General features: G+C 31.1%; 1 protein-coding gene across 3 annotated transcripts; it reads right to left on the bottom strand.

The window, feature by feature from the left end:
• Window positions 1–3224: 3224 nt before the first annotated feature.
• LOC133675016 (probable disease resistance protein At4g27220) lies at window positions 3225–16277 on the bottom strand. 3 transcript variants are annotated; one of them, XM_062096284.1, is made up of 5 exons: window positions 16143–16277; window positions 15219–15309; window positions 8515–8576; window positions 4427–6513; window positions 3225–4281 (listed from the first exon to the last, which is right to left on the bottom strand). In XM_062096284.1, exons 3-5 carry the CDS (start codon window positions 8572–8574, stop codon window positions 3789–3791), a joined length of 2640 nt encoding a protein of 879 aa, XP_061952268.1. In that variant the 5' UTR covers window positions 8575–8576; window positions 15219–15309; window positions 16143–16277; the 3' UTR covers window positions 3225–3788. The 3 variants fall into 3 exon arrangements, with proteins under 3 accessions (XP_061952268.1, XP_061952275.1, XP_061952280.1); XM_062096296.1 differs by having other exon boundaries at window positions 4190–4327; XM_062096291.1 differs by lacking the exon at window positions 8515–8576.
• Window positions 16278–17569: the final 1292 nt, after the last annotated feature.

The raw sequence follows: 17569 nt of genomic DNA, 5'->3' as shown, positions 1-17569 counted from the left end.
ATAGCAGGTGTGCCAGTTATTGTCGGCTTCCTTTTGTATCTACAAGAGCATTCAATAACGCCATTCCACTAATTCTCCCTATTTTCTTTTATATGCTTTGACTTTGATTTTTTGAATACATGGTACGGAAAGAGAGATCGGTATCCTCTTTAGCTTCAGATAGTCTACTGCGTTAACTTCTTCAAGGGAAATACAGGTGAACGTATTTCCTTTTATATGCTTTGACTGATTTAGGTGTTGCAAACAGCAGAATGGTTGCTGCTACTAACGTTGTTTTTTTCACCTAACTTGATTCCTAGATGCTTCCTAGATGCTCAAAGAAGCTTCATGACCTATTAGAACTTTGGACTTGTATATCTTATTGACCTTGTCTCGTACTCTATATCGGGAGCCAAGTGATCAGTGATCAGGACGGCAAATCTTAGGCCTATCCTAGATGGTCTTGTGTATTCTTGAAAGTGAAGGAACCGCAGGTCCTACTATAAAATTGTAAACGCTCGATAGCTGCATCTCTTCCCAAAAATTATGGTGCTTGTTGAAGTCAATGAAAGCTGCATTCCAAAGTTTCTAACCTCTTCAAACATGTTACTTCCTCTCCTTTAATTAATTATTAGAGAGTTTCTGATGAAATGAAATTTCAAAACTTACAGAAGTAAGAGATGAGGTAATAAACTAGTTGATAACTCTTTTAATCCAAGTCAAGATACCTGAGAATGGACAAGGATTTCATGCTTTCAAGCAATTTTACAACTTTTTCAACGCCTTAAGCTTTGTTGATGGTGGTACACATCTCATTTGTTAACACCTCCAAAGTAATAATGTAGTAAGGCATACCAGATCAGATATAGAGCCCGACAATAAGAACTGCAAGTCGATGCAATTGAGTGAGAAATGGTTATACAGTCTATTGCAGCATGTAGTTAGTTTTGAGATATCAATAATGTAAAAAGACTACACGGCATCTCAAAGCTCCCCGAACTTTATTCGAGAATGAACCCCAAGAATCACAAACCGAGTCCCAAACTAAATCACAAATGTCTCACACTAAATCTTGACACAAACCCTGAACACCCGAAACTAGGTCTTTGCATGAATTTTTGGTGCCTCGAACAAAATATCAACCCAAACCCCAAGTCCTCAAACTAGGTCTTGACCTATATTTCAAGGGCCTTGAACTAGTTGATGGTTAGTACCCTAGGCATCATTATAGAATACTCTAAAACATGTGGGTCTTTTTACTGTAGCAGCATATATTTTTTTTATTACATATAATGTATCACTGTGCACACAGTGCACAGTGAAACACTTGATTTTTTCTTTTTTTTTTCATTTTTGTTTTCTTTTTTTGTTTTTTTGTTTCGCTTATGGGTTTTTTTTCTTTTTTCTTTGTATTTTTTTTCCTTTAATAATTTTTTTTTGTTTAATTTAGTTTGTTAATATAAAAACTATTTTTTATTTAGTTATCATATTTTTATTACATGGATCTCGGGTTTGACAAGTTAACCTGAATTTTTTTTTGTTTTTTCCCTTTTTAATCAATTTTTTTCGTTTGACCCATCGATTTTTTTTTCTATTTAATTATCAAACTTTCATAACGCGAATCCCAGGTTTGACGAGTTAACTCAGTTAATTCAGATTTTTTTTTCTTTTTCCTCATTGGTAATATGCTTATGTCTTTTGTTTGTTTTTGTTTTTTTTTAATTAATTTGTTTTGTTTAGTTTAGGTTGTTAATGTTCACATTTTTTTCTATTTCTTTTAATGAATTTTTTTTGATTAATTTAGTTTGTTAATGTGAAAAAAAAAATTTATTTAGTTATCATACTTTCATGACACGGATCTCGGGTTTGAAGGGTTAACCTGGTTTAACGAGTTAACCTGAATTGTTTTTTTGTTTTTTTCCTTTTTAATCATTTTTTTTCGTTTAGTTTAGTTTGTTAATTTTTTTTCGTTTGACCCATCGATTTTTTTTTCTATTTAGTTATCAAACTTTCATGACACGAATTCCAGGTTTGACGGGTTAACTCAGTTGATTCAGATTTTTTTTCTTTTTTCTCATTAGTAACAGGCTTATGTCTTTTGTTTGTTTTTGTTTTTTATTATTTTTAATTAATTTTTTTCGTTTAGTTTAGGTTGTTAATGTTTAATTTTTTTTCTATTTAGTTATCAGACTTTCATGACACGGATCCCGGGTTTGACAGGTAACCTGGTTTGACGGGTTAGCCCGGTTAATTATGTGGTAACCTGTCAAATTTTTTTTTTATTTAGTTATCAAACTTTCACGACATGAATCCAAGGTTTGACTGGTTAACCCAGTTAATTCAGATTTTTTTTCTTTTTCTTCATTAGTTTTTTTCTTTCTATTGGTTTTTTTTTTAATTAATTTATTTAATTATCATACTTCAATGACATGATCTTGCAGCCAGATCCACATCCAAGGCTATTGGGTCTGGTATTAGAGCTAGGCCTAGACCTACTGGGTCATACAAGTTTATTATTATTATTATTATTATTATTATTATAAATATTACTTTTAGGTCAGGTATTATAACCAGACCCAAGATTCTTGGATATAGCTTTGCAAAAAGACCTAACACTTTTAGATCTTAGTTTTTTTTTGTATTTTTTATATAAAAAAAACTAACCCACGGCATCGCACGGGTTATGTGACTAGTCTATTATCATTTCCTGACTCTCAAACCTAGCCTTCCTAGTATGAAAAAACTAGTTTTAAAAACCTTTTTTTTATTATTTTTAAAAGTTTTACTTGCCAATATTATTATTTAAAAAAACAAAAACAAAAACAAACAAGTTTTCATATCTTGTTTATAAAACTTTTAAAACAAAAATGATATTAACCAACCTTAAGGTTATATTAAAAAAATTCATATTTAGTTGTGGGTCTCCAAAAATTGCTTATCAATATTGCTACAGCTCAATTTAGTCTCCAAAAATTGCTTATCAATATTTAGTTCCTAAAGTTTTCAATTAAGTGTTTGTCTTCACATATTTTTCAACCTTACTACAAACCAACATCATTTTCTATGCATAAACATGTAATTTGAAATTAAATTAACAAAAATGGATTATAGAATTCAATATATATATATATATATATATATATATATATATATATATATATATATAACGAAAAGAATATACGTAAAGAATCCCACTATAGTAGCTAAGACTTATTTGAGTTCTTACCTAACAAATAAATAAAGGACAAAAGGGTAATCATAAAATAATAAATAAATAAATAAAAGTGTGAGTTTCGAAACGGGTCAGGGGAACAGGGCTGAACTCGAACTTTTTTAACACGTGCAATGAAAGTAGTTGTGGGTCTTTTGGATATTAAAACTGGGCCTCAACAGGCCCTTTATCCATTTAAGATTTTGATTCGCAGCGTTTTTCGGATTTTATCCATACTTCCTTTTGGACACTTTAATTTATTTTTAAAATTTTTGGCAGCTGCTATCTTCAACCATCATGCCTTCTTCTTCATCCTCTACTGCTATTATCTCCTCCATTTGGTCACAGTCATCAACTTTAATCACTTCCAAGTTTGTGAGATTTGGCAACAAGTCAAGGGAGAGCAGATTTTTCATACTCGGACATTCACCTATTCTCAATTTTTTAAGATGAGAGAAGGTACCATTAGATTGCCATGATGGTGGGGCAGCTCCTTCTCTTGTAATGAAGACACAAAAGTTCTTCAAAGTTTTAAGGTATAGCGATTCGAGGCTTTCAAAAATATCCGTGGAGGATTCTGACATCGATGCCAAGCACTCTATCCCATCACATTCCACATCCCCAAGGACTTCAGTGAAGTTGCATGTTTAAATGGAGAAACATCGCATAAGCTCCTTGCGTCGTGACATCTTCCGATTGAGAAAGATGAAACATCTTCTGGGAGCTCAAGAAACCTTCCTTTTTCACCGATTTGGCAATCATGAACCAAAACTTCTTTATAAAAGACTTCCTCTGGTGTCATATAAAGTAAAGAATCCATTACTCGATCCACACCTAGTTGTCCTATTGTGAAGAAGTATGTGGTCAGAGCTTGCCTCACTTCTGGAGATTTGAGGTACTTCTTGAAATCAACAAGATCACAGAATTGGTATCTCAAAGTTTCCATCCTCTTCAAGCATGCTACTTCCTCTACTCGTACTGTCTTGAAAATGCCGGACGCCCGGTTCACGTTAAGGAATTGTAGCTGTGAGAGCTTAGGTAATATACCAGCAGGCATCTCCTTAAGACTATTTCCAAAAAGATTAAGATACCTGAGATGGTATAGCAGATGGTCCAAATGGTGTCAGTCATTCTATCCTGTATGATATCTGTTTGCTATTTCAGATCAATGAATTTTGATCGAAGTATTTCACAGTCAAAAAGAGGGTAAAGAGAAGGGAAAAAAAAAGGGGATACCTGAGATTGGACAGCATTTCCATCCCTTGAGGCAGTTCTTCAAGTGCATTATAGCGGAGATCCAATTTCCTCAACTCCCTAAGCTTTGCTAGTGATGGTATATATCTTAGATTGTGACACCTTCTGAGATATAAAGCAGTGAGATTCACTAAGTCGGAGAAGGAACTTGGCAATTCCCGGATAGCGGTGCATGATAGATTAAGAACCTTGAGCCCTTGCAAATGTTTGAAAAAGGAATCCGCAATCATTTCTAGCTTGAAATTTAAGGATAAAAACAACGTTGAAAGCTTGGGACACATAGGTGCACAGCCAGAGGGAATTCCCTTGAGGTGATTTTGCATCAACGAAACTCTCATGACATCCACTTTCCACTCATCCTCATCTGGTAATTCTTTTAGTTGCTCCCCAACTTCAACCATGATTGGTGATTTCTCCCTTAGTTTCTGAAGAGCCATATCTCGAATCAAGTCATGCATCTTGAAACATCTGTAGTCTTCTTTGCTTATATAACTTTCCAGTAAGCAAGCATTTTCAAGCTTGTTAAGCATAGCCTGACCTCTATCATATTCTGCCTGCCTGCTCTTCATTGGTTGAATTATTCCCTCATCGATCAAATAACCTATCAAGTCCTCTCTATCTACGATGAAATCCTCTGGAAAAAATGCGCAGTATAAGAGACACTGTTGCAATGCTGAGTCATTCAAGTGCATGTAACTAAATCTCAAAATATGGAATACCTCAGGTTCCATGTCTTCTACCCCAACTTCTGATCGTTTCAATTCTGCCAATGCATTCCTCCATTCATGCAAGTCATCCACTTCCCTCATGCTTCCTGCCATTGCTATAATCCCAAGTGGTAGACAAGCGCATTCTGCTGCAACAGATTTTGCTATGGCTGCGACTTCAGGAGAAAGTTTATCATAATGCCCAAGTTTCTCCACGAACAAAGTCCAAGCTTCTTCTTTAGTAAGAAGCTCTACCTTGATGCTGTTTTGGCAACCCATCCGCCGACAAACTTCTAACGATCGACTTGTGAGAATCAACTTGCACGCGTTAACTGCAACAGGTATGCCCACCATTTCTAGCAGAAAATGATTCCATAAATCATCTAGAATGAGAACAGATTTTCCCTTGGCAACTAATGCTTTAGACAACTTTGCAGCTCTTTTCTTCTCATCCTCTTCATTTGAAAGGTCTAAATTAATAGCTTTGGCAATAAGATACTGCAATTTACTGATGGTGAAATTTTGTGATACGGTAACCCAAAACACATAATTGAAAGAACTTGGTCTTTGTAGCAGCTGATTATGGATATGCGTCACCAGTGATGTTTTTCCGACACCGCCCATCCCATATATGCCAACACTTAAGACGTCATCCTTCATTAAGCTAGACCAGATCGTCTCCTTATTTCTGTCAGAAGCCTGACCTACCAGCTTTGTTGTCAGCAATGCTTCTCCTTTAGCTTTATGTGCATCAAGCCCTTCAGAAACTCTACTTTCGGCAGTAACTATCGACACACCTCTGGTGAAGTTGTCTGTCAAATTCTCCATTCCACCATCTGAAACTTCTGTCCCTTGCTCTTCATAAACTCTAACTTGGTCAATAAGTGCAATCCCTTCCACGGTTCTGCTCTGTGTCAAATTTTCTGTATCTAGTATGTCTGAAGGATATCCTCCTTGCCCTTGAGAACCTCTCGATCCACCAGCTTCGTCAATAACCATCAACTCTTCCCATCTCGTACTCTCTGTCCAATCTTCCATTGTCATATCTAGGAGATCCCTCCCTTCTTGCTCTATTCTTTGAGCTTCTACATTAGGAACTGTATGATCAATTGGTGGGATGGCATTTTGTTTTTTGTGCGTTGCTTGGTAGGCTGCTTCTTTAACATCAACGGGTACTCTTCCACAAATACCAACTCCTTTCCCACTTTCTCCTGACAAATGATATTTGAACCTTGAGATTGAAGTAGACGCAGCAAATATAGATTTGCAAAATTTGCACTTGAAAGGACCACCATCATTTGTCTTCTCAACATGATCCCAAAATGGATCGGTATGTTTAACCCTCTTCTTTTGTGGGCGCTCCTACAGACACCAAATCAGCATTAGTGAAAGGAAAACAATGACTGATGTTTTTAAATTAGGGGGCAAAAAAAAAAACAGAGAAGCTAGCCGCCCCCGCCCCCCTCTCTCTTCCGCCTACTGTCTCATTGTCTCAACAGCCTCTCTTCATTCTTTTTCACTGGCTGCTGTCGGCTCACAAACATACACATAAAAACAAATAACTATCAAATAGTATGTTATGGCTTCGCGGTTTGCTGCGGGCAATTAACAAACAATATAAATATTTATTTTAATGGCAGTGGGAAGTGGCAGACCCATGTTAATGTAAACTTGGATAATCATCAAGTCTAGGCATTTTGGGTTTGACATATTTATCAGACCCGCGGCTTAGACGATTAGGTCTGGTCGTCAAATTCAATCGTCTTGGGTCTGACATGGTTGCCAGACTCAATTACTGTGAGTTTGGCATGGTTGCCAGATCTAGATGCCATGGGTTTAGCTTGATCGTCAAATCCAGGTTATTAGGTCTGGCCAAGGTGTTTAGGTGTGGTGTGGTTGCCAGGCCCAAATGTCCTGGATATGACATGGTCGCAAGACCCAATTGCTGGAACCAATCCAGACCCACATACCAGACCTAAGGTACTTGGGTTCGCAAACGTTGTCAGACCTGCGTGCTTTGGGTCTGACAAGCATTTGGAAACAACGAAAACACCTCTACATGCAATTTTATTTTGTTGAAATCCAATGATTATTTTATATTTGAACTATTTCAATAAAAGAAAAAAGCAATGAAGCCCCTCAACACATGCATATTTTCCCCCTCAAGAACATGATTAATGATATCTCTATTGTTTAAAAAAAAAAGATAAAAGAAGCTTCCAATCCAAATGTTAAAAATTTGCTCCCTGAAGGACAAATCAGTATCTATACTATAGCTCAAAAATTCAAAACAGATCATTTTGTTCTCAATCATTCTTCTAATATCAAATGTATCCTATGAAAAAAATAATCCTAGCCCCAACTGTATGCTTAGCAAGTTTCATTGCTAAAAACAATTCCATCATTATACTATTTTAATCTATAGTAATTTATGTTTAGATAAATAATAAAAGACACATTGATATTTTCTAGTATATGTTATAATTTGCCCATAACTTTTTGGGCTAGTAGCAGTGAGCGCTTTTACAAAAGAGGTCATAACTTCAAATTTTTTCTTTAAATAATTTATGCTTAAAAGATGTTTCATTTAAAGGAAGGTTAGAGTAGTTTATTATAGTAATTTAATTTATATTAGGGTAAAATATTTTTTTTCCTGATTATTAACGTCAATTTCATAATTGGAATGTAATTTTATATATATAACAATGATCATGTTTATGATTCATCTTAGGTTTGCAATTCACTGTAGCTTCATATTATTTAAGCATGCCTCTCTTTTTTTCTTGAACTTTCTTTTTTTATATTTAATCCTTCCATATTTATTCCATTCAAAATTGGTGTTGATGGTTTTGTTTTGATAAGGTCTCTGTAAGTTTGTAAGTTTTTAAGAGGTAAAAAAAACTGACATTTTAACTTGGGCTTGATTTTACACAATATTCTTTGGGTTTTTCATTTCTTTTTTTTTTAATTGAGAGATTTAAACTCAAGAGATTGTGATCGTCTACTGTGTAGAGACACCAAGAAAGACTGATTTCGGAAGCTAGTGGACGCCGCACGCGCCAACACAATGCAACAGGTCCTCCAACATGCTAGGGCATGGTCTCCACATGCCAGTTATGTTTTTTGTAACTTCGTTTTTCCTGGTTGTATAAGAAGCCTTCAATCGAGTCTTGAATTTCATCCTAGGTTAGTCTAAGCCTTTTTCTTTTAATTCAGTTTCTAATTATATATGAACTTTTTAATTTAAGCTCTAATTCCATATAACCCAAGCCCAATGCAAGGCAGACAAGGAGAGAACGAGGGCTGGGGAAAAAAATGGATAGATGACCGCCTTGGCTTGCATATTATTATCATGCTCGTTACCCGATTCATGATTTTTGTGTTTATCCATGGATATCTAGAGGTGATTTGTTTAGCCTCCATCTCTATATCAAAATAAGAAAATATATTATATTAATTTTTTTAAAAAATCAATTTATATTTTTATTGGTTATTCAAATTATTTTTAGCATTGTTAAATATACTTTTGTTAAATTAAAATAACTTTCATATAATTAATTTGAATCTCGTGACATGTAGAAAATCAAGTCAAAAGATTTTAAGATTGATTTAATAAACTAGGTTTAGTGACATTGATGAAGAGTTAACAAATAAATAAAAAAACAATGTATCTTACATTTTCATCTTATGAATTTGCTTTTACTCATATTGGGTTTCATATGGTTACTTTGTAAGCATGAGATTGTGAGTAATATTTTTTTTTTAAAAAAAAAAAACCTTGCTAGGACGTCATGAGCACGAAACTAGTTGCAAGCTATTATTCATGTTATTGATTAATCTATTATTAGTTCCTAGTTTCTTGTAACATTGCTTTAGAAAAAAAAATCATTTTGATATAATATGTCTAATTACTTTTTTATTTGATATATATATTAACTTATACACCAGTTAAGATTAAATATAATATTTCAATAATTAAAAAAATTATTTTTTATATGAAACTTAAAATCTCAAAACCTTGGCTTAAAGTAGAGAAGGGAAAAAATGCGAAAGAATAATCCCAACAGAAAGATAGAATGTATGATGGTAAACAAACAAACCAAATCCACGCAAGAAATAAATATTTAGGGCATTTACAAAGAGCGAGAGAATTTAAGAGCAACATAGTGAAGTTGGACGAAGCACTGTACAAACCCGTTTTCATGGGAGGAGCTAAATTTACCGTGTAATCACTTAAGTTTTGGAAATTGGTTAAATCAGCTCTACTGCTTTGATTATGAACATGTCAACCGTTACACTTTCAATTTGAAGTCACGGTAGAATTCGCAATTGATTTAATTTAAAATCTAGGTTAAATAAAGAATTAGGTTGAATATATTTTTTCAATGTTTTTTATCTTATTTTCAACCTCGTATTTTTTTTAAAAAGCCAATTAGATTGTTTTTGGATTGGTTAAGTTGATTGGGTCATATCAGAAAACTCTTATATGGTTTAATTTTTAACTTGGGTTAGACAAGAAGTTGGGTCAAGAGATTATTTTCTATTAGTTTTTTTTTTTCAATCTCATCTTCATATTTTTTTTACTGGTTAACCGAGTTGTTTTTGGAACAATCAAGTTGTTTTGGAGAGCCTCATAATTTCACTAACTCCCTCCTTGATTAAGAAAATAATTTTAAAACACTCTTTATATTCCACATATTTTTTATTTAGGCCTAGTTTAGGGATGCGGTTGAATTGACTTTTGATCAAATTTTGATTTTTTTTGCTTCAAATTAAATATTTTTTAGTATTTTCAGATCGTTTCGATGTGTTAATGTAAAAAATAATTTTAAAAAATAATAATTATTTTGATGCATTTCCAAGTAAAAAATATTTTGAAAATAAATCTTTACTACGCTCTCAAATAGACACTTGGTATCAAAATATCCTTTTATTTGAAAATTACTTTAATATTATGATTTTAATTTTAGTTAATAAAAAATTGAAAAAAAAGGTTGATATAATCTATTAGATTAATACCCAGTGGATTGTTTTATGTAAAATATTTGTAAATATTTTAATGAAAATTATATTACGTGTTTTATTTAATAAAAATATATATTTTTGTTGAGAAATGTATATAATATACATGCACCAACCCCAAATTAAAAGCTAGGGTACTGATCAAGGAGATTTGCTTTTTATTTCATATTGTTTTATGGAATTAATATTTAAATGATTTATTTTTTTGAATATACTAAATTAATGAGGAAAGTATACTTTTAAGATCATCGAATAAATAAACTTAATATTAATTAGCGTACAAATCCACTTTAAAATCTTCTAAACCTTGAAACATAAAAAAAAAATATTATACATGCACTAACACAATCAACTTGTTTGAAACAAAATTATATACTAAATTGAATTTAATTTATAAGTAAATTTAAATTCAATTAATAACTTATAATTCTTATGTTTAAATAAAATGTTAAATCATATAATTCAATTCAATTATAATATTTTAATTTGTTTATGAAAATAAATTAAATTAACAATCTTGACTATTTTTCTTTTAATTTACTCTTGTGGATGTTTCTAGTTTACAAATCCAACTTCTTCTTCGTGTTTGGCAACACAGTTTTCTGTTAATTTCTTGCCCCTCGTACCATTTATAGGTATCAAGTGAGGAAGCTATAGAAACTAGTAACTTTGAAATAAGTCAACACATACTTTAGGATCCATCGCCATTGACTAAAGCCAAAAAAATCACAGTATGGCGATGTAGTTTTTCTTTCCCCCAACTCTTAGAGTTCTTTCATATGCCCTGAGCATTGTTCTACACAGCAGATGTGGCGATAAGGTTAGCTGCTGTAGAGATAAGGTTAGCTAAGAGGCCAAAAAGTGCTTGAAAACTAAGTGCTGGAAGGTCTACTGCCTCTCAAATATTTGCTTGGTCAAATAATGATTTGTCTATTTACTTTTTAAGATCAGTTTAAAAGATATTTCATTATAAATTATAATAGTAGTTTTACTTTTAATTTTTTATCTTATCTTTTCATGAGAAGTTTCTTTGGCTTTCTTTTTCTTCCCCAGCTAATGAGTGATGACCATGCCATTAAAAAAATATGTTTACCAGACTCAAATAATATGAGTCTGACATTTTGACAAACTCAACTAAACTTGAATCAGGTATGGATGTCAGATCCAAGCACCTTGGGTTTGAGATATTGTCAAATCCAAAGTTTAGTTGGGTCTAGCAACATATTGTCAAATCCAAGTATCTTGAGTGTAGTCTAATTTACCAGACCTAAAGCGATTGGGTATAACATGGTTGTTGTTGTTGTTGTTGTTGTTATCCTTATTATTTTTATTTTTATTGTTGTTGTTGTTGTTGTTATGATTACTGAAGTAAATTTGAGTCAGACAAGTTTATCAGACTTAAGTAATGTGAGTCTAGCATGTTGTTAAACCCAACTAAACTTGAGTTAGGCATGAATGTCAGATCTAAACACCTTGGATTTGGGATGTTGTCAAATCTAACTAAACTTAGGTTAGACGTCTTACCACACCCAAGTAACTTGTGTCCAACAACCATGTCTAACTCAAAGTTTAGTTGGGTTTGGCAACATGCTTGACCCAACTTTATTTGGGTCAGTCATGGATACCAGACCCAAGCACCTTGGGTCTAACATTGTTTGTTAGACCCGATACGATTAGGTTCGGCATGGTTGTTGTTTTTATTAATGTTGTTGTGCTTATTACTATTATTATTAGTATGATTGTTATATATTTTTTTATTATTATTGTTATTGTTATTGTTAGTATGATTATTGTTGTTGTTGTTACATTTATTTATTTATTATTATTATTATTCCTTTTCTTATTATTATTGTTGTTGTTGTTGCTGCTGCTGCTGCTGCTGCTACTGTTATTATTATTAAATGTTTTTAGACCCAAATAAACTTAAACCAGACATGTTTGTTAAACCCAAATAATCGCTTGGGCTTGATAAGATCGCTAAACCCAGATGTGTGGGTCTGACATGACTATCAGATCCAAAATTATTGGGTTTGACATGGCTGTAAGATATTTTTAGTATTTTTTAATATTTTTTTAAAAAATAATATTAACTTATTACGAAACGCAGACTAACATACTAGTAAAATGTATAGTCGGATGTATTTCAACTACACCTGGGCTGAGCATTATATTTATTCTCGCGTGCAGTTATAAGTTGTTATATCTATCTTTAAGTTGTTTTTGATGAGACATGGTTTTTAAAAGAAAAAAAAGAGATGTGTGTTTATAAAATATTATTTTCAAAGTTAATTTTAATAGGAATTGATTTGTAAATAAAAGAGTTTCATTTAGATTTTCTTTTCATATTTTTTTATTAATTAAATTCAATTTAAAATCCAAATTAGTAAACTAAAAAAGAACAACTAAATCAGACTATATATAAAATCGTACGACAATTATTTCAATTAGGATGTCTTTACGGGGAAAAATGCTTATAGTGATAACAGTTCTCACGAAAAACAGAAGTTAAGAACATGTATTGGATTCATTAAACTAAATTAATTTAATGTAATATGATTTTAGTTCATGGTATGTAGTTGCTGAATCGCACAATATCTTATTCTTAATCTTTACTCCTAATATAATAAAACAGAATGAACAGTTCAAGTACATTGTAGTCCATAAAATTGTCACTTTCTATTTATTTGATCCTTGTAGTTTTAGTTAAAGTTTATTTTGGAGCTTTATTTTTTCATATTTTTCATTTTGGTCCTTCAATTTTCATTATTTGGTCCATGTAATTTTGGTTAAATTTCATTGTAGTCCCTTAATTTTTAATATTGGTCCGGTATTTGTGCTCTTTTGATCAATCACATTAAAAAAACCCAATATTGGCTTTATTGGGTTTATTTTCAAGAGAAGAGTTTGATATAGGTGATTTTAGCCTTTAATCATGCTAGAAAAAATAAATCGAAATCTAGAAAGTTTTTTTTTGTTTGGATTAATTTTGGATTTTAGACTAATTAGAAGGTGTTTTGAGTTTGAAATAAGATTATTGAGATTTTTAGGATTTTTTTTTATATATTTTTAAGTAAAAACATATTGAAAATAGGATTTTAGGGGTCCAAAATCTTGATTTTTTGGTCATCAATGGGGATCAAAATTTGTTATAGTGGACTATGCATCGTTAATTCTATTTTTTTTTTATAAAAAATAATAGTCTTGAGTAGACGACATGTGATCTACTTATTTTTTTTTTAAATGATGCAATATGAGAATAGCCTTCCGGCCTAGGCGCGTTTTAGCCAATTTTAGTTTTCAAATTGGACGGATAAAATGTAGTACTAATGAAGAGTTGTCTAATGCCAAGAATTTGCTCACTAGATAGGTGGCCGAAAAATTAGGAGGTGTTTTTCTAACCTTAAAATTCATTATTCAATCTATTTTTACTTAAAAACACTTAATAAAAACTGTCAGAATCTAAAAAAAACCAACCTATCAATTCAAAAATGCCAAAAAATCCAAAAACACATAATCATAATATATATACTTTTTTAGAAAATATAAAGGTTTAAAAAGACTTCAATGAGACTCTTTTCATTGAATAAAATTGGTCAACATTGAGATCGACCTTTTTTGTTATTGAAAAATGGCCAAACCAACAACTTTTTTTTATATTTCATTATTTACCATGTGACATTTTCTCTTCTCTCTCAAACTTAATGATTGAAATGTGAATAAAATCTTGAAATAATTTCCAAACTAAAAGGACAAAAACAAATTAGACAAAATCTTAAGGCTAAATTTTCAAAAAAGAGTTGCTATTTTACTAAACTTTCAATTTTGGTCCCCTCATCTTTTATTTTTTCTAAACAATAAAACTGAATTATTTTTAGAATATGAGAACAAACCCGATGTTGGAATATTTTTTAAAAAAACCGTTATAAACTGACAAAAACCAATACGAAACAAATCATCAGGCTAAATAATCAATCAATGTGATGTAGAAGGATGAAATTAAAAAGAAAAAGATGAGAGAATTAAAAAAAACAAAGGACCGAATGAGAATTTGTTTTTTCTAAAATAAAGGGCTACCATTTCACGTTATTTTCAGTTTCATCCTCTTATTTTTATTTTTTCACAAACAACAAAATCATTTTTTTTCTTTAAAATAACGAGCCAACACAATGTTGAGATGTTTTTTAGACGCCGCCATAACCAGTAAAAAAGAAACACAAAAAAAACATCAAACCCAATCATCAATCAATAAAACATGAAAAGATGAAATTAAAAAAATAATTCAATGATCATAGTAAAACAAATAAAGAACAAAAAAAAATTAAAAATACTATTCCAATCCACAATACACTATAAGAAGAGGACTAACATTTCCATGGTCCTTCATAATGTATTTTTTTAAAAAATAAAAATAGATGTAGATAAACTAACTATATATATACTTAATAGGTGGATCTTGCTAAGAATTTTACAATACCATAGGTCCATAGGTGGGTTTTTAGTAAATAAAGTATTTCTTTTTAATAAAAAAAAGGGTGTATAGATAAACTAACTATTTTTTCTGATCTTGAAAACCGTTATTCAATCCATTTTTATTTAAAAACATTTAATATATATTTTAAAATATCAAAAAATTAATCTATCAACTAAAAAATACAAAACAATTCAAAAACACATAATCAACCTTGATACACTTTTTAAAACAATATAAAAATTTAAAAAGATTTTAATAAAACTCATCTCGTTAAATAGAACTAGTCGATACTGAGATAAATCTTTTTTGCTATCAAAATATGACCAACCAATAACCTTTTCTCTATTTCATCATTTAACGTGAGATGTTTTTTCTTTTCTCTCAGACGTAGGGATTGAAATGTAAATATAATAAAGTCTTGGACTAAATCATATATTTTTCAAACTAAAAGGACCCAAAGAAAATTGGACAAGATTTTAATGCTAAATTTAAAAAAAAGAGCTTCTATTTTACTAAACTTACAATTTTGGTCCTCTCACTAACAAAATTAAGCAAAAGTGAAAGGAAAACATACTTGGTCCATTATATTGTCTTCAAGGATTTTGATTAGCACACAGAAGAAGGAACCAGTGCCAAGCTGGTCGACAACCAGGAGACCTCCTGTCCTGCTTTGAGAGAAAGAAAGAATTAAGTGAAGTTCAGAGCCAAAAAGAATCAGTAAAAGGAAGCAAAGTATTCTATATATACGAGGCCATACCAAGATGTCATACATACATGCAGAAACTAGATGAACATTTTCCAAGATAAACATAAGGAAATCGAGAACCACCATAAAGGATAAGATCAACTATTAGCCAAAAACATTTTAAAAGAAAAATAAATATTAATATTAATTAAATTACAGTTTATTGGTGATGAAAAGTAAGTTAAGAGGAGCATCAAAATCCACACTTTCCCCGCCTCCCATATGATCAAGTTAAAGCTAGGTTGTTTGTCTCGAATTGGATCAAATTAATTGACATGTCTACTTTCTGCCCTTATGGATATTTTTAAAACCATCACCGATCTTCTTCCGAAATGCCCACCAAAAATATTTCTCAATGGCAAGAAAACACCAAGAGGTAATGTTAAACGTTGTTTTGGTAAAAGAAAGATCATATATTTTCTTGTTTCCCGTTATAGTTTTATATAGAGAAAGTACTAGTTTTTATTCAATATGTTAAATAGAAAATTTGAATCACACACTAGATTAATGACACCAATAAATTGTTTGTAAAGCTCAATAAGATACTTTTAATTCTTTCTTTTTTTTTGAGAATTTTAATTCACGCTTTACTATATAGCTTGTAAGAACACAATGAGCAAGAAACTATGTCCTGAACTCTGATCTGATCAAGTCAAGAACTCCTGAACAATATCAGGGTAAAAAGAGTAACTTGCAAGAATTCTAGATGACATGTAATCTTGGAGAAAAGAAAAAAGAGAACATCGAGCTTACCTGGCCCAACAAGATCTTCAAACGATGATCTGACTAAACTCAGAAGGAATTAGAGAAGCAGTGATGAGGGGAGAAAAGAATGTGGCATGCACAGCTAAGAAAGGAATTTAGTGAAGCGTAGAGAAAAGCAATTTATTTGTGTCAGCCAATGGTTTTTCATTGTCAACGGTTTATAGACTAAATAAAAAAAACAAATTGCAAGTGTTGTTGTGTCTGGTGGCTTTTCGTGGCCACAGAAGGTTTCTCAAGTCTCGACAAAAACAATATTAGTATTGGCTGCAATTCGGACAAAACATAACATCACAATCGTGCTGAGGTGATATATATATATATATATATATATATATAAAGGTGGCTGTCATTTCGTCCCTTTATTTTTTTATTAAACATATAGTTAATCTTTTTTATTTTAAAAACCAAACATTAAGCCCCTATATCTCATATACATTTATAATTTAAATGTATTTGAAAGCATGATAATAATTATTTTTTAAAAAAAAAATTAAAAATACATTAAAATATATATAAAAAATATTATTTTTTACATCAGCATATAAAAAAACTTTTCATTCAAATTGTATTTTTTTATAAATAAAAAATAACTTCATTTTATATGAAATTTAATATTTTTGTTTAGTGATTTAAAGAAAAAATCTTAATTGAGAAATCAAAATGGTATGGAGATAAAACTGATACAACAATTAATTTAGCATTTTCATGGTAGAATTTTATGATTTAACATATAGGAACTATAGTAAAAGAGAATTTTTCGAATAAATTTAGTTTAATATTCACCAATAAACTAAACCGATAAAATCAAGACAGCTAGATTATAAATATGCTCCTGTAAGACTAAAATTTCTTGTGGTAATAACTAGCTTAACTATATATTTACATGAAAAATTATTTACACTTAAATTTTATATAAATTGATGTTTCAATCAAAAGCACATGTCCCATAAATAATTTTATATAAATTATTTTTCCAATCTCACAAAATATAGATAGAATGAGAAATTCATTTAAAAAGTGTAATTAATTGCAACCTGTTGAACAAAATATGACGAAGAACATAAACAAAAAAAAACAGAAAACAAAACAATTGATCCATTGAATTCAATCCTGTCCTATCCAATTCTAGAATCTTACCAAACTCTACTTGTACAAAATGCATTCATGATATCTAATTTCATGCGCCTGCCATTTTCGAGGTGGCATTCTTCATTCTTTTGAGTGGCAATTTCAAATTCCGCCTGTCTTTTGTTAACATAACCATGGGCATAACATTTGATTACAACCAGAATTTTATGAGAGATGAAGCTCCCTCTGTCTCACCAACTTAAAATAAGTGTGTTTCTGAGCATATATTTGAAGATTGGAATGGGATTTAATACATTTGTAATGGTTAAGAAATAAGGGAAATATTC

Source organism: Populus nigra, chromosome 1, assembly GCF_951802175.1.
Source record: "Populus nigra chromosome 1, ddPopNigr1.1, whole genome shotgun sequence".
NCBI classification, from domain to species: domain Eukaryota; kingdom Viridiplantae; phylum Streptophyta; class Magnoliopsida; order Malpighiales; family Salicaceae; genus Populus; species Populus nigra.
This window is presented reverse-complemented; position numbering and strand designations above follow the sequence as displayed.

Coding starts and splice junctions, on each gene's coding strand:
- LOC133675016 (XM_062096284.1), bottom strand. CDS start 8,574: ATGGAGGCTAAACAAATCACCTCTAGATATCCATGGATAAACACAAAA. Junction 6,514..8,514: donor ACACAAAAATCATGAATCGG/GTAACGAGCATG, acceptor TGGTGTCTGTAG/GAGCGCCCACAAAAGAAGAG. Junction 4,282..4,426: donor GAAATGCTGTCCAATCTCAG/GTATCCCCTTTT, acceptor ATACCATCTCAG/GTATCTTAATCTTTTTGGAA.